We start from the raw sequence: 22,569 nt of genomic DNA, 5'->3' as shown, positions 1-22,569 counted from the left end.
TTGACGTTGATGTCACTGCCGTGTCCATGGAAATTTTACTTTAAAAGGCCTTGAGTTTGGATGAAGGAAATGTGGAAAGCTACATGACCTAATTCCATCATTTATTTCATCATTCATTTTACTGTGCCTACAACTTCAAATGCTCAATCGGACGACCCGGATAGAAATCGCCAGCGCAAACGGTTAGCAGCCTCCATCCTACCATATGGGGGCCCATATACCTATCTCTTAAGATCACACCTTCGAAGGTAAACCACAATGCGTAAACTTTTACCAGATCACGTGTGTGTTTCAGTTCGCGTCATTGTGATGATGACATGCAGGACAAAACTTGTCTGGGTAGTCACCGGTTTGGCATGTTTGGCACTTGACCGAGCCACGCTAGTTAATAAGGCTGGATACCTTCCTTCCCGGAATTGACTACTGCGCAACCAAACGCCGGTTTTCTGAACGGCTGCAAGGACACTATCCAACACCAGCTCCAACCCCATGAAATTGGATTGTCAACAATCCAAAGTTGCCCGCCTGCAAAGATCATGCTTTGTAGCTATACCACAGAACTAGAGATAGCCCCGGTGCGAACTCTTGCTCGAATTCTCTTCAGACTGCTTGACTGCTATTGTCTTTGATTAAGCAACGTGAAAATATCCTGACCCTCGCGTTCCATTGGTGTAGCATACCGGCTAGGTTCCAAGGTATTTTCACCATTTGAGTCGATTTTCGACAAAGCTGAAACTTGTGAGGCACAAGCTGAGTGGATGTGAATCATGAGTGGTGCGTTTGTGACGTCCTGCCCGGGGCTGCAGCTACTGCTGACGTGATTCGTGCATTAGGCTGGCAAATAATGATGAAACATTGACACATGTTCAAACGTATCTTACGCTCTCACCTGTTCCTTCGAGAGAATAAGCCGCGTTTCTAAACATGCTCATGAAATTCTGTGGGAATTCAATGCAGGTGATATCTCCAGCACCAATTATCATCTGTTCGGGTGTATCTCAAGACTGTACAGCAGAGCACTATTGCATACCAGCGCCATCATGGTCGTTGTGTTCCACTGGTAATCTCATTCGCCCATGCCATCGCAGATCAGCATTATCACTTTGAAAGCAGCGCGAGTTTACTAACCGGTAGGTCCGTGATTCGAGCGCGACCTTCGCCTCTCGACTTCCCCTATCTAGGCTTGGGTAACCTGACAGTATTCTAGCCCTCGTGCTCCCTTCTCATGGCATGGCACCGAAAGGGTGCTACAGCCGGACGATCTTCCAGTGAGTTAGAAAGGCCTAGTACAGATGAAGATTTTGGATCTGTCAATCCCCTAACTGCAGAAAAAGTGGGGGCTTGTTTCATTTCTTATGAAAATTATGAACACGATTTTCGAAGATGATCTGGTTCTGAAGCTTTCAGGTGCTGCAATTCCCGCCCGAACTTCATGAAGCAACATGAACCTGTTAACCGTTCAGTGGAAGCCTCGAATAATCTGGTGAATGTTCTCACTGGGTCTGCTTTTACAAAACTTGTATGCGGAGTTTGAAGTGATAATCATTGCGCAGTACAGAATCTCCAACGTCCACTCCACCGGATAGCTACTGCTATAGAACAAAAGCACCCTTATCTCTTCTCTCCGGTCATTGCATTCAGATACTAATTCCACTAGTTATTGTAGTTTTCGTTTTTTTCGTAGAATTCACGATTTTCAGTAAGGATTTCCTCCTGTCAATGAAGCTAGTCTATGCTGAAAAGCCGAGAAGCACTGTACAGGTGTTTCATCTTGTTGAGAGTCATCAGCACTGCACTTCTCACGAAACTCAGATAGTTTGGAACTGGCAACCTTCTAACCAGTGGTTGAACAGTTAACCGTTTGGTCACGGATGGCTGATAAGCGGTGTGATTAGCTCCCAGTCAAACAGAAAAAGCCCCACTGATTCTTCAGTAAAAGAAAGTGATATCATGTGATCACGTATTGACTGGCTCCTCGGCTGACGACTTCTCGGAAGGAAGTTCCACAATCTGGTGAAAGTATCTTTCCTCCGAGTTGCTTATTGTTCCATTCGTCATTTCCTTTGGTTCACATTGCTGTGGATGGGAGCGAGATTGCTCAGTGGGTGAATTTGCCGACCGGATGGTCCGTGGTTCGAACCCAACCTCTGCATCTCGACTTCCCCTGTTAAGGTCTGGGCAACATGGCCGTATCCCAACTCTGGTGCTTCCTTCGGGAAGCCTGGCATTTGGGCATCGGAAGAATGCTACAGCTGAACGATAGAAATTTATTTTCTCATCTTTTGTTCTGTTGTCCAGACAATCTGCTCCTTTTGAACAATCCAGAAGAGGATGGGACTTACGACCTACTCCCCATCGATTTTGAATATGCTGGATATAACTATCGGTGAGTTCGATTTGTACACACATTTGCATACCAATCTGGTTTTGACGGGGGCCTCACTTGAAACCCAGCTGAGTTTCTCGTTTGTGATGTTCCTAAGCACCTGGATGCGCTTCACCAGGTTGCCTCATGTTTCAGTTGGTACGATATTCGAGATATCGCAATGCGTTGCATAGACGTCATACACTACTTATAAGGTCGGTATAGGTCGTTCGTGTAATATAGCACCGTCCGTCTAGCTCTTAGTTCACCCGGTAATTCTCAAGACACAGACTGCGCGTTGAAAAGAATGAAATTGTGACACTTAAGTGAGGTTCAACAAACAGTCAGCCAACCAGCACCGTTGGTCCAGAACGGTGCCCATTATCCGCACAATCCTGTCAGCTGTACGACCTTTACAAGTGGAGTAAAACTTTCTACGCCAAAATGTTGCATTTCGTTGCGTATGTGTTCAAACCAAAAACTGTTGTAATCTACATTCATGTTTTTGGAGCTCACCAAATTTCATTGTTCACTGAAGCAACCATGCCTCTGGCTGAAAAGTCTTGTGGGATAATTTCTCAGACCCCAGAGTGCCTAAATGGGACTTAAAGTTTGGACTGGTACTCTCAACTCAATTGCTCGATCGCTTTACTCCATCAGGGACACGTCATAACTTTCGAAAATTCAATTCTATTATGCGAATACTGAGCGCCGTCCAGAACGGACTCGTCCGTATGTATTTCAACCCAAACGAACGGCGGGAAGGAAACCAGAAGGTTGATCATCCGACCGTCCATTTATTCTAACTTGATTCAGTACCACTTCTCTGTATAGTCCATAGTGACGTTTTAAGGGTCGCGTTCCGCCCACACTATCACACCTCGAAGGTAGCGGTATTTGCGAAAGGTGTCAGTTCTAATATGATGGATTGTATGTAGAAACTGGCAGTGGACTCGACTTCTGAACTCGTAAGAAACACCAAGGAATTAATAAGTCGCTATCACTCACCAATCGTAACATGTGGCATATCTCGCTCGCTAGTCCTCAGTGTCGTTGCAAACCAGTGGGGAAACCCACCTATCAACACCACTTCCACGCAAGTTGTTCAGCTGTGGATGAGCTATGGAAGGGAACAACAACTGCTTGTTTGTGACAATGTGCAGTGACTATTCTCTTCTACAAATCTCTACATTTTGTCGCAACGACAACTCTCCTCGTCTTTGGTCTAGGACCATTGTCACCATTTTGAAAAGTCGACGTCGCTTTGGCCGAAAATGCAAAAACTTCTTTGAAGTGATTCCTCTGGCTTTCAGGCACCAGACACGTTTCGAATTCTTCCCACAAAAAGACGTGGATGTCAATGTTAAATGAACCAAGCAATATCACATCGGTGATTTATGATCATGGTCATTGACAGCAATATAACATGGGAAAACTGGTGCTTCACTACCGTACAACCATGGCAATTTATTTCAATAAGACCTTATAATGGAAAGAACGAAGAAATGCGGCAGAGTGATAGACCTAAGGCTAGTTCACTAGACATCCAAGTTGTAAAGCTTCCAGTATTCAGACATCCTGGATAGATACCGACAGCATGTACGCCACTGATATCGGTTATCTGCTGTATTGTTCAGTTTCTCCAGCCCGACAAGTTGGTCGCATCCTGAGAGCCGAAAACCACCACCAAGACCCAAACTTTTCGTTCATCCCCCTCTGACACGTCAAATTCTGTCCGCCTTTAGGTTTACGGTCATCTGAATTGGGCACGAAAAACAGCGCTAGTTCCGGTAGGCAGTATCTCAGCATGCGTATCACGTGGCCCAGCCACCTCAGCTTGCAGTGCTGAATTCATTCTCTGAGAGAAATGCCCTCGTCTCGTAATCACCCCATTCCGCATTCACCGATTCCAGTCAATTCCATTCATTGTTCTGAAACATCGGAAGACTTAGATTGACCAAGTTTCGCAACCGTAGGACAATATAGCTGGCAGTGTAGACTGATATATCCGTCCTTTAAGACCCAGCAATATTCATTTTTGGATTTCACTAGTGGCGCGAATTGGCAAACAGTTCCGGCGCTCGAGATTCATGCATTGACTTCATTTCTTACTCAATCTTCAGAGCTAATGCAACTCCGACGATTGCGAAATTTTAAGTTATGTCTGGCACGGGACTCGCTTCACCTATTGTTCGTAAGGCCATAAGCATTACGTCTTTGCTGGACTTTTTTCGACGTCATGAAACTCGAGGCCACGGCATATCCCGTATGTATTGTCTGTCAAGGTCAGATGAAATCTTAATTTTTTCAATATTTGTTATTGCGGAAATTTTCCAGTGACCTTTGGAAACAGACACGTTTGTAAACCATAAGTTTCTCGATTTGCACACCGTGGATTCACACAGTCCTAGCGCATTGTTCGTTTTCAAATGTCATTAATTTCCACTGAGTGACGGGACGTAGTTTTCAAGGCCAGCCTTACGGTTTTGGAACCCCGGTGATAGGTGTGTATGAATAAACCTGTGCTGAAAAGCTACTCCACCTCTTTCTGGTGTTGTGCATCTCATGAATGGAATTAGAACCCTCTGGAAATGAATTGATGGGTTAAGGAGGTGTAAACGTTTGTTACCTCTCGGCGAGAGTCTCATATTTTCCTCCATAAGCAGAGTACTTATGTTTGGTGAGTAGCGAAAGGGTTTTGAACTTCCAACACTATACAACAAATGGTAGCTTCGAATGCAGCTCACTGTCCACACAAACGACCTCAAACCATCGTAATGGTAGAGTTATGAATTCTGCTTCACACTTGGCAAATGTGTATCGCGTATCCTCACCATTACCGATATTGTCATCGTTTGTTCTTTTTTCCCCTATACAGCGGTTTTGATGTTGGTAATCACTTTAACGAGTGGTGTTTCGATTATACCAACCCTGACCCTCCGTATTTCTTCTATCAGTACGAAGCCTATCCCAGTGAAGAAGACCAGGTAAGAGGGGGCAGGCGATTTCCCCAATGATTTTTGTGTTTAGGGTAGCATTTCTAACATAATTGACACCATAAACCATTCACGGGTACACGCCAACCTGTCATCGCAAGCTAACTTATCCTCAGCAGTACGTGGGTGACTCTCTAACCTAGTTAAATTATAGACCCCTGGCCCTCTTATCCACACGTTTAACGGAGGCCGTCGTTCTCACCTTCCCCATACCTTTTGCATACCATTTGGACAACTAACAACAGTATGCTGATCTGTAATGCATTCGCAACAATACCCACCATGTTTTTGTGTGTACTACTGGATGCATCTCAGAATCCTTCCGCTTGCCGTTTTATTTGTGCTTTAGTTGACAGAATCCCACTAAGATGAGGGTCCGAAGCAATTTTTACCTCATCTGTTCATCCATCTGATGATTCAAACTGTCCGTAATTTTTTGACAAGTCATCTATCCGGTATTCCTTTCCATCTTTTACTGACAATTTACCCTATTTATTCAGTGGAGTCGGTTGTTGCCATTTTGGAAATTTTGTTATCTTGTCTGATGGTTTTGGATTCATTATGCACTGGTGTTCTGTCTAGACGATCCAGCGGTCTGTTTGATTATAAGGTATGCAGTTTTAACCCTGCAGTCGAACAACTTCTTAGGGACTAATGCACGGCTCACTTTATGTTGTCATGTGGTTCAGTATGACGGTAAGTAATGTCACAGGAGCACTTTAATGAAGTAGCGTAGAACCCTCCCCCCTAGGAGCATGTGGCCTAGCTTCATTTGAGTTTCAGTGACGTACACCAGACTGTACAATCTAGAATAGGATTAATCATTTTTTATCATGCGGTTTGCATCGAACATAATGGTGATCGTAGGAGACTGCAGTATGTTAAGGTAGGATGTGTATAAGATATGGACAACAAGGAACTAAGGTGGACAGCATTCCGCTAAAAACAGACTGCCCACCAACGGCCCGGTTCTGTAGCATTTGGGTACAGAATTGATGCCTTCTGAGAGACCACTCCCAACAAAGACTAGGTTTTACGAGTACCGAATTTCTCTCCGACTCACCGTATGACAAACATTCTTGCCCTCGTTGTGATAGCTCGTTTGTATCTGTGTACTAGTTACTACAAATGCTCCTCCCCCCCCCCCCCCCACGCACATCCCACGAACGNAATTTCTCTCCGACTCACCGTATGACAAACATTCTTGCCCTCGTTGTGATAGCTCGTTTGTATCTGTGTACTAGTTACTACAAATGCTCCTCCCCCCCCCCCGGAGACTACACGAAGAGATTAAACGAATGCAGCTTCTAGGCACATCCTAAACGTAAATACAGGCTTCAACGGACCAGTCAGAATTACTCGATTGGTCTCTTTTGAGTCCAGTTGACTGCAGTGGGACAAGTGTATTTGGGAAGTGTACGGAACAACTGATCATATGTCATCAGAAACGGCGACAGCTCACACGAACATAGCGTTCTCCCGTCGTTCCACTATCGTTTTGTTGGATGATTTGGTGCCCAACAAATCGCTTCCGACGATTATATGGTACAAATGTTTTCCCTAGATGGGTAACTTTCGTACATAACATTTGATTGATCGCTGCGATGTCTTTTCAGTGGTCAAGTCTATCTAGGATCCCTTCAGAGATTTCAGCAAGCATTTTCTTCATGGATCCGGTCGGTTAGTCTGTTTGCTATAGGGCTTCAGTGTAGTAAGAAAGTTGAACGATTGGACCTTCTCGCGAAATTGTTCCCCGCGTCTTGCTGGTCTCTAGTCAAGCGCGGAGAGGATCACGACGGATTCCATCGTGGAAGACTGACCACTCTGACAGCTCCCAAACGTCTCGCAATCTCTTACAAGTTCTTCTGTGAATTCACACGTTACAAGCTTCTTGTTGTGCGTCATTCTGATTGAGTTATAGAGAACAACGTTGGTCTCGGCAGGCGGTAATTCTCCAAGCGTAGTGAAACTACAACGTATTATGTTACCGGATATTTTCCATGATTGACTTGCTTACAGCACAACCCAACACGGGTTTTCTATTTACCTTATCAGGAATCCAACGACAACATCCAACGTCAGCAGCGACTCTGAGGCCCTGATGGCCAGAAATAAGAGGAGATGTTGGACGCATCACTCCTCGAGGCCGTGTATCTCAATGGATACATGCTGTGCCGTAGTGTGACCCACACAACACTTGAGTGTGACTGCTATGCCAACCGTAACGTAGTTAACGTCCTACGAGCTCTACATCTCTGATTCCCGCAAGTCGATACTCTGGTGCGTAGAATTATGCCTCAAAACTGATACCAAGCCTGTTCTGTGTTCAACGCGACTCGCACGCCATGCAGTCATTTCCCACGAAAGTGCATCCACTCTACATCGTGTGCTTGAGCCAGCTTCATCATCATCATCATTGTCAGCTGTAATAACCGCGTACTCGTCGTACAGTGGTTGTAGATGCCGCAGTTTCGTTCACCGATGATTTGGGGGGAGGGGTAAGTAGCTGCGCATTGCAGGCGGGAGCTGATAAATTGATGCATAAATCCAGCACTGTCAGTGGGCTGTCAAGTGAAGGGGGGTTCGAAAAGGAGCTATGTATTGAAGGCAATAGCTTGGATGCACGAGCGCCATTAAGGGCGCGACTGGGCCATATCTGACAATGTCTCTAGCTATTGATGTGGCCCGTCTCGGGGTCCCCATCCAAGAAGACGGCGATGACCAGCGCAGCTGAGTTTGCTGGTAATGGCTTTCATACTTCGCTGCCAAGTCATTGTTTGACCGCCTCTGGCTCTCTTCCACCCTTCACATGGCTGGGCGAAAAGAGCCCTTCGAGGAATTCGGTCCACTGGCATACGCAACACATGGCCAAGCCGGCATAACCTATGCAGTGTGATCAGTTCATCTATCGAGGATGAGTTGTTTCTCCCGAATACCATTCGACGTACTTCAGGATTGCTGATCCGGTGTTCCCACCAGATTCGGGCAATGCTCCGAAGACATCGATGGTCAAACACTGAAAGTCTTTTGACGTCCTCGGCGCGCAGCGGCCAGGTTTCTGATCCATATAGTAATATGGAGCGCACCGCAGCATTATAAACTCGACCCTTGACAGAGAGGCTGATGTCACGCCTACGCCCCAGGTGACGTAGGTTCGCAAAAGCTGCTCTGGCCTTCCCAATCCGGATGGAAATTTCATCTTTCGTGAAACCACCGCGACTGATACAGCTGCCCAGGTAAACAAATTTGCCTACTACCTCAATCGGTTCATCCGCAAGCACGAGGCTAGGGTTCAAGTAGCAGGTGTGCAGCGCATGCCGAACCGCGAGGCAGAATCATTTAGTGTCAGCTTAATGATTGTCCGTGGATATACAGCCTTTTTAGCCAAGTTCCAAAGTTTCCCCAGAGACTTATCAGCCACTGGTTTCAAAAACTGTTCAATCAGATGCCTGTCTTCAGGTGGAACACGATCTCACGTACAAATCCCGTGTTTACAGTGGACCCTCTCAAAAAGATTCCATCGGAGCGCAAGAAGTGTCTTTCACGAAGCTTATTGCCGATGATACTCGATGAAAACACGCATGAAATCCAGTCAGAGTCATGGTAAGATCGTCGCGGATGGATTTATTGAGAACATATCTGATGTACACTCATGCGTGTACATTTCCTTGAACACGCTATTGGCAGTGGCGAATTCATCACTTGAATAACAGCAGTTCGAAAGCGAACAGTTGGCAGCGATGCGTAATACCACTTGTTTTAACATCAGTTTTCTGTTTCGTCGCTATCTCACCTCCACGAACGGTTCCACATCAGTCTTCCATCAAATCTTAACTGTTCATCTCCCGTCTTGTACACCAAAATAGCCTTACTAGTCTTCACGTCTTGACCCTTTCTAAAACAGTTCTCCCTATGTTCAGATCAAGTCACAGTACTGTGAACGGGTCGGTGCAGCATTCCCTCCGTCACAACAGCCAATGGTCGGTAGCAATGTGGAACATCTCTGCGTAGATGAGAAAGGAAGTCCAGGTCCTGGGCAGCAATGTGTAAAACATCAATGCTGATTTGGTTGGCTAGCTCGATATTTTGTTTATACGACAGCGACTGATGTGTCAGTCAGTATTACCACACGAAGTTAATAGTTATGCTAGGCTTGGATTTGGGCAGATTCATTTGGGTGTGAGATGGTAGGTCGTCCAGCTCTTCCCACCTTTGCAGACTAATCGAACCTTAACATGCCGGAGACAGATGTGTGCGTGTTTAGACGATCGAGAGAATAAAAAAAGATGGGCTTAAAGGTTGAAAAACCGATTGTGTGATCGAGAGCCGAGTACTTGGATCTCAACGAAATTCGCGCTTTGGCCTACCAAGCTCATCCATGTCGTCAAGGTATGATGTCCATCAGCGATTGAAGGAGCCGCGTTCCCATTACCTGAACCCATGAGACCATTGTTTATAACCTTCGAGCGCGCACATCGGTGTGGGGGACAAGGTCTGAAAGTAGTTCGTTGTGCAAGTGATGTGGAAGTCATCATGACCCAATGCATGTTGTTGTGAGTGTTGGATCCGTTTCTACCTAGAAAATAGCCTTAATTGGCAAGGCGTGATTGAGAGTTATGAGGAATCGATGTCAGGCGCTGTCCGTCGGCGGTTCCCGTGTATTTTTGAACACATTCTGGGAAGCAAAAGGTGGCTCGTACGAAAGAAACTCATAGAACGACCCGTATGTCTCGGCGCGTAAGCAGTGTTCTGTTATGGGAAACAAAAGAACCTGGAAGCGGCATGGTTGGTACGGCTCAGGTAGGCGCAGGCGTCTTGACTGCCTCATTGACGACGCGCATAATGGGCTAGATCATCGCGTCCGCACTTAGTTCCTGTTTTCCAACTCAGCATACTCAATCTTCATTTTCCAATCATGTAACGCATTTTTAAAATCCCCCCTCCCCATTGGCAGCGCGGAAAAAAACGGCCACGACAAGAGTCATCACACAGATGTAAAAGAACTTGATTTCTCAAATTTCAAATGCACTTTGTTCAAACAGATGTAACATCTGTGTAATAAGTAGTCTTTTTCAGTTGATCAAAACCTAATTTTTTTTGCGTTCGTTTGTTCGATTGTGCACCTGTTTGGAAATTCCAAAAGTTAAAAGCTGGGTTCAAGTAACCTATGTTTCTGTGTGTTTTGGACGAAAGTTGCCACAGTTGTGTATAATCTTTCTCTGGGTGTATTCCGTTCGTTTGTGAATTGCTGGTATTCGGTGAATGGATCCTGGGTTCGGACACCTTCCTTGTAAAACACCGGTGACCGTCACGAAGGCACAGTTCACGGTGAGACGGTTTGTCCACCTCCGTGACCTGGTGAACTTGAGTTATTCATGCAGCACTCTCGGAGTCTCATACCGCGTTGGTCGCTGATTAGATGTCTGACGAGTGAAACCTCCTATTTTTCCAGGTTAGTAACTGGAACATGTTGCGACTTGTTTATCTGAACCTGGGAAAGCAATATCCACTTCGATCTAGACAGGCCTATCGTGGCGAACTAAACTTTGAGTGAAAGGGCTGTGTAAAGCGGAAACACTGTATATTGTAGCCGCAAACGATGAAAAGCTGTATCAATAAACGAATGAGTGCTGCGTCTTTTTGTCGTTCTGGACAAGTGGAATCATAGAACCTAGCCTTTGTCAGAGTAACCATGAGAACTGGAATAACCTGTCTCTTCCTCCCTACTTTATTCTCTTTCATAATTCTGGTAGAAAGAGTTTTGGAAAGCCTATTTGAGAGCATGGAAGATGGACCGAAGGAAATCCGCGGAAGCCTCAAATCTACCTTGCGGTGATATCCTCAGTCTCATCAATCGGATTGAGGATGGAGATGAGGAACTATCTGTGACCTTTGATCACCTATGGCTCGAGGCATGGTTGGGATCGTTAACCTCACACATTGTTTGGGCTGCCTGGTCCCTAATTCAAACTCAGCTCTCAAGCATTCGTTTCCGGTTTGACGTGAGTCATCATGCCCTGTTGTTTTGTTAGATATGTCGTGTTTTCTGTTCCTAAGGTGTCTTTTACTGACCCATCGGCACTTTCATTTCATCTGGTTATATGCGGTACTAAGTCGCTTCTTGTCTACAGCACTTGTATGACTTACCTTGTCTGTTTCTTCCTCGTTCCTTGGTCGTATGGTACGCCCTCTCACTCTCTTCACTCGTCATGCCCGAAAGATTTTATTGTTCTACACATCTAGATCTATTCGTACGCCCCAGCATTCATTGTTCTTGTTTGTTGACTCTGCCTCGTTCTCCATCCCCGAGCCGTTCGTTCCGCTTGGTCACCAATCTATCCGTGCCACTGATAGGTGATACAGCTTCATCTCCTGACTTTATTATCGCCTCTCAACCCAACTTGGCAACCGAACGAAGCCCTACCACGTTACTGCCCTCTTCGTCTTGCGTGTTTAGCATACAGTATGCCCTTATCATGATGTCACTCTCTGAAATGGTCTACGCAAACGTTTTTCCTATTCTGCACATCACTGCACCGGCATTCTTTTGACATCCTTATCCGCCATGTAAATTGGCTCCCTTTCGTTATGATCTATCAGTACCTGTTGTCATTGGGTTCACGCTTGCACATTGTTAGATTTCCGTGCTCCTTGCATGGCCCTTCAGTTCGATATAGCTCAGTGGTTAAGGCACTAACTTCCGGACCGGATGGTCCGCCGTTCGAACCGAGCCTCAGCATCTTGACTGCTCCTGTCTAAGCTTGGGCAACCCGACAGTATCTCAGCCCTCGTGCCTCATTCCATTATCATGGAAGCTAGACACCCAAAGCGTGCTAACTGGCTGACTGATTGACTGCATTCCCGCTATGGCTTCGACTGACGGCTTTATTTGGAAAATGTAATCCGAAAAGGAGGCGATAATGTTTCAACGAGGGTGAAGGGCATTCTGAAATGACAACTTTCCTTGCATAACGTATTTGGCTTCCCTAAACAGCATATTTCTTGCACATCCTGTACTGCATGATTGGAAACTTTGTTCCCACCTGTAGGATTAGGAACGGTTATGCTTATGGTAGGGAATCGATGGCGTGTGACACGAAGGTTTGACACTATTGTATTGTCAGAGTAAATATAGGAACGGTTCTATAGCAAAACATCGATAAATGACTGCACAGCTGAAGTGAGGGAAAAATCAAAGTGGTATGGTCAGAGAGCAGTCCGGCGCAGTATAAACTTCAAAGCTACCACTAGTTTGGTAATAGTAAAACAACAAGACTCTTGTATAGGCCATGGGGTGTGCAGAAATACCGGTCAGTAAAAAATGCAAGAAGTGCTCTTGTGTGTTGACTGCGTAATAGCTGTGGTTGGGCGGGGATTCAACCCGTCCGGGAATGAATTGATTTATTTTGGACACAAGGACCAAATCAGCCGACCGTCATCTGGCCGTGATGGTGTACGTGCCGTGGTGTATCCATTTATGGTTCGAGCTCTCGTTTCAGACATGTCACGTCAAGGTATGTACCCTTGCATTTGGACCACAAAAGACAAAAATGCACAAAATGATAGAGCGGTTAGGCAACCTATGAGACTGGGGTTAGTGATCTCTTTCTAGGTTAATCATGGGTTCATGGTAATAGCTTGTCCAGGAAAAATTTGAAAAAGTTGAGAACCAGTGTGGTTGGGCGGGGATTCAACCCGTCCGGGAATGAATTGATTTATTTTGGACACAAGGACCAAATCAGCCGACCGTCATCTGGCCGTGATGGTGTACGTGCCGTGGTGTATCCATTTATGGTTCGAGCTCTCGTTTCAGACATGTCACGTCAAGGTATGTACCCTTGCATTTGGACCACAAAAGACAAAAATGCACAAAATGATAGATTGGTTAGGCAACCTATGAGACTGGGGTTGGTGATCTCTTTCTAGGTTAATCATGGGTTCATGGTAATAGCTTGTCCAGGAAAAATTTGAAAAAGTTGAAGAACCAGTATTCCAGTTCAGCACTAATGTGTCCCAGAGGAAGATAACCGAATGTGTTGATGTTCGTGTATTCATTGCAGACGGAAGTGAGAATTCTACAATGGGTTCTGAAAAGCTACTGCAAACATCGAGTTTCATTAGTTCTTCCCTTTCTTCATTTTGGCTTTGGAACCAGCAAGTGATTTCGTTCGTATTAGCTAGACAGTCGTGCACATCCAACCCTATCAAGAGATCATCTTTGCAAGGAGACCGCTGGGTGAGGATATTGTTGGACATCTGTAATAGAGGGTCGCCTGTTTCCTCAACGAAACACCCCTGAAGTTTCCTCCTCATGGTTTGACAATCTTTCACTGAACTCAAAGTTCATTCTTTTCAGCGTATCTTATCCCTCATTACATCCAGAAGGGTCTGCGATACCGTTCAGCTGTAACACCCTTCCGGTGCCTAGCTGCCATGCTACCCGAAAGAAGCACGGGGACTGGGATACTGCCAGGTCGCCCAGGCATAGACAAGGGAAGTTGAGAGGCAGAGGTCGGGCTCGAACCACGGACCTTCCGGTCAATAAATTCGCGCTCTAACCACTGGAACTATCTCGCCCCGTCTACGACACCAGTCCTTGATGATGAAGGCTTTCGCACCTGTATCACACTTTGTCATTGAAACATGTACTATATGTGTGTAGCTATCGAAAAATTTTAATTCAAAGGAAAAACTGAAGAAAGGTTCGCTTTTAAATAAACACATGACTATTTATCAGCAAATTAAACCAAGTTTCCTACCCATTTAGGCTCCCTAGCTGTGCAAGCTGATCGAGAGCATTATAAAGTTGCCCACAAACTCGCCACACATCCTACGCGCCCACACCCACCCAATGATTCCTGATAAAAAACGAAAGGTTGTGGTTGAACCTTTTGGAGTCCTACCACACATTTGCTAAAGACATTGGGTATATTTCTGAATCCATGCTTCAGTAATTATCAGATACTCCACAAGCATCCGGCTGGCCAGCACTAATCGGATTTTCCGGTCAAGTCAATTGCTTCTACTGAGAACAAGTTTCACACAGTAGTCTGAGTTACTGCTGCCTTTGTGCCTGATAGGTGACAACTCTCGGGTCATGAGCATACGACTTGGTGATCACGAACCCAGGTCCAATCACGTACTGTGTTGTGTTGGTTTTGAGTGTGTTAACCGAACCAGTTCGGTAGAATTGATCCACGCACATAAAGGATGGTACACTGATGAGCATAGTCGTTAGAAAACCGAGCCCGCAACATTTTTTTGTTTTTTACATGTGTATGTGGAAGGGGATCAGCTATTCCGCAGTCAACTCGTGACCCTATCCTCTCACGATCGACCGGAGATTCTGCATGCTGTTTGCCATACCGCTGATAAACACTTGAAGCTGGGCCACACTTAAGCAACCCGACATTATCATCGTGATGGCCAGACCATCAGTTGCTCTAGGCAACTACAATAGCCTCACATCTAAAGGGAACGATGATGTGGGTCTTAACTGTGGCTGGTTCCCCTTCAAAGGAGGATATCCCTTGTCAATTTTGCGAGTAAATAATTGTCCCCCACCTAAAATGTTCATGACAGAAATACGACAGCGTTCGGAAGTTAGTTGCATCACTCTTGTTATCCTCCTGCACGAAATGTTCAGTATAACAACCCTCCTTCCTAGGAGCCAACTCTACTTTCCACGGACACAGTGAACATCGTAATAGTCCTTTGGGAAGCCGCCAGTCTGCAACTGGAAGGCATTCTCCTTTGGGTCACTGCTTGTGTGTTGACTTCTAGATAACCCAGTGATTAAGCCGCGAACTTACCGATCGGAAGTCCGAATCTGATTTCGGCATGTCTGGCTAACCTGATGCCATCTCAGCCCACGAGTCTCCTTCAGGTGGCATAACAACTAGGCACCAAAAGGGTGTTTCAGCTGACCGATTGTTACTGAATGTGATACTAAGTATCTCTACCTTTTCAACATAAAAATGTTCTCGTATGTTTCCACAAAATGAAGAGTCTATCACGTTGACTCAGTAATAATTCAGCAACGTTTTGTTATTCTAGCTTGTGACAGACTGCAGACTTTCGATTTGGCGTGCATCGCGACACAAGCAGCTCCATGATTATGGGCCTGCATACAACGCTTTAAACACAGTCGTGCTGCTTCAAGAAAAGACGCACAAGCTAAGTTATATAATCATCAATGAAAACTTAGTTCAAAAATGCCACATTTTGTGTTTACTGATTCCTCATAGATTAAGGGTCTCCTGTCTTTTCGTAAAGTGTGCTGAGTTTTAGTCGACCTGGATAGTACGGACTTAATGTGTCTTATATACTCGTCACGCTGTATGGTTTCAGTAAGAACCACACGGTCTTAAGAAAGACTGATCTCATCTGGTATGGTGTTGCCCACTGAGGGCAGTCTTAACGCGCTCTTTTCATGGTACGAACACGTCTGGTATCGGGGCTTTATTGACGATGGTACTGTTATGCCTGGTGTGATGTCACCAACCGTTATTGTTGTTTGATTTTCTGTGCAGTGCCCAAAGGCCACAGGCACGTTCTTCTTTAGATTTAACTATGCTGGGGCCGAACTAACCGGCGCATGTTTTTTCCCCTCAAGAATACTATCTGTCGTCGAAAAGTGGCTAGAAATCCAGGCCAAGGGACCCAAAAAAGATTTCTTACACAAAGACACACCTTGCTGTGTTCTGAAAACGGAATGTGTTCGTATATATCCGGGAAAATTACGACAGTTCTTGATGTAAAATCTTAGGATTTTTTTAAAAAAAGTACTCCTTTCACGATAAAGTTAACCTCTCCATGAAGAACATGTTGGGACGTGATTTGGTGCTACGGTGGTTGTTTCAGAGCATTTCAGAGGGTATCGTTTTCAAGGCGAATTTCACGGACAGAAACGGCAAAGTCTTAGTTTGGGGCTGGCTCATTGGGCAACCATTGTTCTTTCCTGTTGTGTTTGTCATATCAGTGCTTTGGAAATCATCAGATGTTGATAACCCTCGTCAGGATTTAGAAAAATGCTGCTTTTCATGTTTTCTTCACAACAGATGATAACTCACACATTTTGGTTAACTGCGTCGTCAGTATGTCTTGCGTGAATGCTGTTTGGAGTGGTCATTAGCCCGCGGTTTTGTCATTAAAGTACACTCGGGCATAGTGTCGTTGCGCGATCGCAGACCTTTGGCACCAACCTGTTCAATTCCGGGTGCTGATAGCCAAAAAAAATTAAGCAGTCTAGAGGGCTCGATATTTTTTGATACTGTAGCATAGAATGAATACAGCGCCCCTGGTTAAGTGGTTTCGAAGCACAGACTAGCATATGCGGCTCAAACCACAGAGAACGGCCGTGTACAAATTGTCCAAAAAGTAGAGACGAATGTTTCCGTATAAAAACGGGCTACTTATAAGTAGCTGATAAAAGAAGGCATTACTGCCGCAAATCACGTTGATAAACGGTGAGTCAACACCAGCCGGAGAGAACCTAGTAGACTGTGTTTGTACTTTGTGTGTACACATATATTTCACCATCGTATTATTGCTCCTAATATCCCCATTTTCTCCTTGCAGGAGTATGCAGCCGCCCGTATGGATGCCTATTTCAGACTCAAATCAAGCGGACTCGCCAAATTCTCCTCTCTGATCTGAGATGCCTGTTTCCTCGATTTGTACGTTAAGTATCTATATTATGTATCTGGTGCAAAGAACGATTATTGAATGCCATTCCGCGCCTGTGATTTTTTAAAAATGAATTCTTTCATCCCCTCTATCTCAAATTGTCGTGTGCCTTTATTTTGTCCCCCTTCCCTCAATGGCTCAGCATCCGCTTTTCCAGTGATCAGCGGTTTTAAGTGAATGTCATTTGTGCCTTTTTAATTCCAAGCGTTTCTCCTGATGCGTTCTTTCCATATTGAGGCCCCTTTATTTTCTCTAGTTTTTATCCCTTTGTTGTTCCTTTTGTTGGGCTTTCCAAACCGGTGGCTGTTGTGTAAGGAGCCCTCCCTCCCCCCAACCAGCCATCTACTAGACACATTTCTCAAATGCTGCGTTGAGTGGTCCATCCAACTGCGTGTTGTTGTTTGAAATCTTGTTTTATTTACCACCCGTGTTTCTGTTGAGTTTTTGTTACCGCCATCCAACACTTGTGTGCCTCTGCCTACCATGTGCCTTCATTTTCTGGTCATTCGGATGCGTTTTTATGCGTACACACGCACGTAAGGGCGCGTTCAATACGAATATTCGGTCTCGCTTAGATCCTCGCCGATTTTGTTGGGAAATGTGAATGTGCGCTTTTGATGCAAGTCCCTCCTTAACAATCAACTTTCCCCCATCTCGTCAACTAGCATAGCCTTGTGATATTCACACCAGCCTGATTGGCACACTGGTAGGGTTTCTACCGAAAATTCCCCTAAATCTACTGGGTACCTTCAACAATATGGATAAGTGATCGGGCTGTAAACATGTATGGCTTGAGCGCATGATGACCGAGTGGGGTTAAAATGGATGAACGAGGGCTTTGTAGAACATGTCTTGTTTGAATCGAGCTCGGATCTCAGCGCAGCTGATCTCATTAAAGTAGAACTGCGTGGGATGATTCCACTTGATGGTGGCTACGTATCGTTTGAGCGCAGGCAGAAAACACTGGCAGTATCAGTCTGTAAGTAAATTCTTGTATGGTATATCCAGTGTATGTAAATGAAGCCATCTGAATCGTTGTAACAAGCAACCATACGTTTTCACGGTTAAACACAACAGAAATCTGAGCAGCCAATCAACTTGAATATTGATCATTTTCTTTTGGAAGCAGCTGAAAAATTCTTAGCTTGCCTTCAGGATCTCACACTGCCAGCTAAGAATTTCTCTAGTTACTTGAAAACCGACTGTTCTCATCCCTCTTCGTCTGCATGCCGCCGAACTGTTCACAAAGCATAGGTAATTGAGCCACGTGAAAAACCTGTGCATGGATCACTTGTGAGTTAGGGAAATGTACTCATCACTCTGGGGAGTGCACCGTCCTGGCACCTTTGCGACTTTTAAGGCGTACACCACAGGCATCGGATGAAGAATGCCCTGCAGCGAAGATTACACTCGGCCATGTGACAGACTGACAGCTAATCCCGTCCCAGATCGTATTTGTCGCAAGCGGCACAATGACTCCTTCCGTTAAGTTAAGTAACTAGCTGGCTGCCACCTAAGTCCATCTGTGCATTATACTCGTCAGTCTGGACTGGCACTGTTGATGTGGTACTGAAGAAACCAAAAAACCGGTGCAAAACAGCCATAGTTGACGGACCTAGTTTATTCAGATCCTCAGATTCATGTAGGTATATCGGTGGGCTATCCCTTGAGCAACACGCTTCTACCTGTTGGCATTCCGGATTTCGTTTGAACAGTCGCAAAGAAAGTGTGACAAAAAAGCACGACGGTCCGGGGCAATAATAGCCAGGCTTTTCTGAGGAATGATTTCTCCTCATGTGGTATTACTAGTTGGTTTCTGGAAGGCTTTTGGCGTATTATTACACATATGGGGTTGGGTTCCTCCGTAAGTTGTTTCAATTCTGGGACGAGATCTGTTGAGGGGGAAATTAGTCTGTCAGAGATTATTTTCTGTAGATGAGCCTCTCAAAATAGACGAACGGCAGGTTGGTCGCCTCACCGCCAGACTGAGCCCGGATTAGAAGGCAAATTAGTTCGTCGGAGCATCGACAAGTTGAAATCGGGCCATATCAACTAAGTGCCTCTTGCCTCGTAATGGGCGCTCTAATGTAACTCTGTAGAGGATGCTTTTTCGGTTGTTTAAACAAATTTGAAGCAATCAAAGTGTGTTGTGCGACAGACTAACTCGGAGTGTCATATGTTCTGGTAGTAAGAGGAATAGCGAGCGATGGGCCAGCACCAACAAAATATCTTTAATTAAGCACGCTTGATTAAGAACCGCCAAGCTGAAGATCAGCGTAGGCAATCCTAGAGATAAAATTTAAGGCCCATCTAAGTTGACTGTCCTATTTCTCTGGTGTTTCTAATTATCCAAGTCTAGTTGATATCATATCTGGCAAGACCGGTGAATATAACGATAAAACCCAGCTGCTCGTCTGTGTTCTGTCGCTATGCAATAACTGGTAGCAAGATCAGCTCATTCAGCGTGGTTACCGAAAACTCTCATCTAGAGAAGACTTGACGAATAATGGTTTCGATAACCACATTTTGGTGATACAACTACGGAAGATCACCGTCTTTTCTAAAAGCACTGGTGGGAGCAAACCAAAAGGACGCACTGTGTGCATCTCGGAAAAATTCAAACTCCAATAGATCACTCGGTGTTAAACACCTTCAGTGAGTGCATTGAAACGTGGAGTTGTGTGCACAATAACCAGTTCAAATAAGAGGTCAGTTAACTGCATAAAACTCCTTTTTGAAATTCGGTCGGAAGATAGCAAATGTTCGCATAGCAGCTGCGTGTTCACTTAGGAAACCCGAACATTAGTCGATAGACGGATGACGGGATGCAAGTGACGCGGTTTTGTATTTCTGAGTGTCGTGGAACACACTGATGCCGTCTTAGACGTAGCTGGGTCTGATGAGAATGAATTTAGGAAAGATTGTGACCCGCTGGGAGAACGGGTACGAACATGGCTACTGTACGGTTGGCGTGGCTACGATGCCAATGAGGCCTCACCGTGGTCCAATACGATTGTCGAAGAGGTGAGGCCAATAACAGAATGACATGTTTAGAACTTCTGGTGCACCGGCACGGTAGACGGCACAGACAATTCATTCTTACTTAGTAGATATTGTGAGCATTTTTGCATAGGAAAAAAACGTCTCAGCAGTGTATCTTCGCTATCTTGATTGTTCATCACGTAGCAGCAAGCTACCAACTGGCTAGCAAACTTCTCGTCACCTTGCGAGAGGCGATCTTCTCCGATCTAGCAATATTTGAACAATACCAGCGTCATTACAAAGTCATGCACAACCGTTGAACTTGAAGTTTTTAGTCCAAATGAAAACAGTCGCTGTGAGACAACCTGGAAAGTTGACAGATTTTCTATGCTGGTTCGTATACCACAAGAGTGTGTTTTCCCTCCTGTTCACCCATGAGGCGGGTTTACAAAAGTGGATTTCTTATCAATCAATTGGAGAATTTTCGTGACCGGTTGAGTAGTCGTCCTCGTTCTAGGGAGTTTTGCTAACTCCAGCGATTGTTTAACAAACCTCTTTGAAATGGGTTTATTAACATTTCCGGACAATGTTGTTTGTATGCAGTTGATATTCCTACTGGACTTAACATACACGCACGCGCTCCAACACCAAGTGATTCATAGCCGACCAAAACGAGTCTCACCAATGCTGTCTTATTTGAACATGAAACATTACCACACTGTACATATATTCAAAAGAACTATTCTAAAAAAATTGGTAGATATACGAGAATGGACCCTTTGACCGTTAAAAACCAGTTCCCCTCGGCTATTTCCTCTAGAATATTTGAACTACTGTTGTCCTGAAGTAATACATCAGGACAACTTTAGTCGCTATAGTCGAACATCGTGAATACATGTAGGAAGACATTGAAAGAAATAATGGCCAGTTCCCCAGGTGTATGTTTTTGTGCTGGCAAAATGCTGGTGGACACTGTGAATATGCACATCAGTACGACTACTCTAATATCAGCGTTCTATATCATACTAGTAAAATATTTTGCCGCTGCGAATTTCGGAAACAAATTTTCAAAAGAAGTGCTTCAAAGTAGGCCGAGATTATGTCACACTCCACTCACACATAGTCTCCACACCAGATATAGCTCTAGTCACTATGAACATTCAAGAGTTTTCAACTTCCTATCAAATATAGTGTGAGGGAAACTGATGTCGCCCCGTTTTAAGTTATTTCAACTCTCGTTCAACTAAGGACATTTAGGGTTAGCTAACTTTACGCGAGGAAGCTATGTCTTTGGAGTTTGTGGTCACTATCGATTCGATAAGATAGCTGCCATTGGTATGTACTCTACATGTAGTATTGGTCATGATTACACTACTCTTGTTCTTCAGTATTAATCATCATCGATGGGCTACACTTCACAAACGAGTAAAATGTTAGCAAAGTACACTCATTTGCACACCAATTTGTTTTGCGGGAGACTCACCTGGAACCCAGCTGCCTTTAATCAACTGAAAGTGCTGCTCCAGACCGCCTCATGTTTCAGTTGGTACGATATTCGAGATGTCACGATACACTGTACGGGCGTAATACACTACTCATATCGCCTTTGCAAACTTTGATTGCCTACTACCGGTTTCGCTCTTCTTTGGACTCATCAGGTAGGCGCAGTACCCGAGTTCCAGGTGAGTACCCCGTCAAAACGGAATCGGTGTGCAAATGAGTGCATCTCGCTAATTTCGTGCAATTTGGATTCAAGAGGACATAAGATTGACGGAAGCTCGGCAACTACGCTTACCTGATGAGCCTCAAAAAGGGCGAAACCAGTCGTTGACTGTCGAAGGGTTGCCAGCAAACTTATGAGTAGTATATTACGTCTATGCAAGTTAAATATCACTGCTGTGATGATGTTTCCGTTACCGTATCGTCGGAATAAGCCAGAGGTGCTTTATGGTGAAATTGGCTGAGGGGGTTCTCCGGCTTGTAACTGATTAAGGGGAAATTCCGTACCGTTTCGAACCACGGCATGAGCCACAGGAGGCATCACATACTTAACACTTTTGGCAGGGCCTTTGTTTACAAGGTGACCTTAGGCAGATGTTGTCTCTTTCATGGTCAAGTTCAGTCGGTTACACCCTGCGTTCCTTTTAGTGTAAGCCCACACTTTGGATTTCGAGTATTCTATTCTGGTTAGCCGTAAAACTTGCCCAGCCAATTTCCCCACAATGCACCTGTTGCTCAATTCGACAGATCTGTAAGCATAGGTAATTCTCCTACTTCGAGTTCACATCACTCTCGTTTGAATGAATGTCTTCTTGTACGCTACTATTCTGGTAAGTGCATCAAAGCGGGGAAGCGTTGGACTCGAGTTTCGCTGTGATTACTCTCATCAGCCAGGCATATCCTTGGCCATGCCGAGTTTGAACGCAGGACATCCGACATACGAGGCAAGCGCGTTACCACAACTCGACCAGTGCACGCTGGACACCCCTGAACTTTCACGTCTGCGCAGGCGAACATGCTCACGTTTGATTGGTTCGC

The 22,569-nt window shown here is 45.1% G+C and overlaps 2 protein-coding genes across 2 annotated transcripts in view; both read left to right on the top strand.

Annotated features, from left to right (window-relative positions):
* Nucleotides 1–2,183: 2,183 nt before the first annotated feature.
* On the top strand, nt 2,184–17,614 carry T265_09332 (hypothetical protein; the record flags this gene model as incomplete). The annotated part of the gene is made up of 4 exons (XM_009175365.1): nt 2,184–2,386; nt 5,244–5,352; nt 11,115–11,363; nt 16,942–17,614. The coding sequence occupies 4 exons, from the start codon at nt 2,184–2,186 to the stop codon at nt 17,017–17,019; spliced, it is 639 nt and encodes a 212-aa protein (XP_009173629.1).
* A 260-nt stretch (nt 17,615–17,874) lies between these two features.
* T265_09331 (hypothetical protein) overlaps nt 17,875–22,569 on the top strand; it is a gene marked incomplete at both ends in the record, with an annotated part of 33,179 nt that continues 28,484 nt past the window's right edge. The window contains one exon of the mRNA XM_009175364.1: nt 17,875–18,028. Coding sequence (XP_009173628.1) covers nt 17,875–18,028 — 154 coding nt within the window. The remainder of the gene's footprint in view (nt 18,029–22,569) is intronic.

The sequence above is a fragment of the Opisthorchis viverrini genome (assembly GCF_000715545.1).
Source record: "Opisthorchis viverrini unplaced genomic scaffold opera_v5_268, whole genome shotgun sequence".
In the NCBI taxonomy this organism is placed as follows: Eukaryota; Metazoa; Platyhelminthes; class Trematoda; order Opisthorchiida; family Opisthorchiidae; genus Opisthorchis; species Opisthorchis viverrini.
Note: the sequence above shows the minus strand (reverse complement) of the source record. Positions and strands in the feature narration are given on the sequence as shown.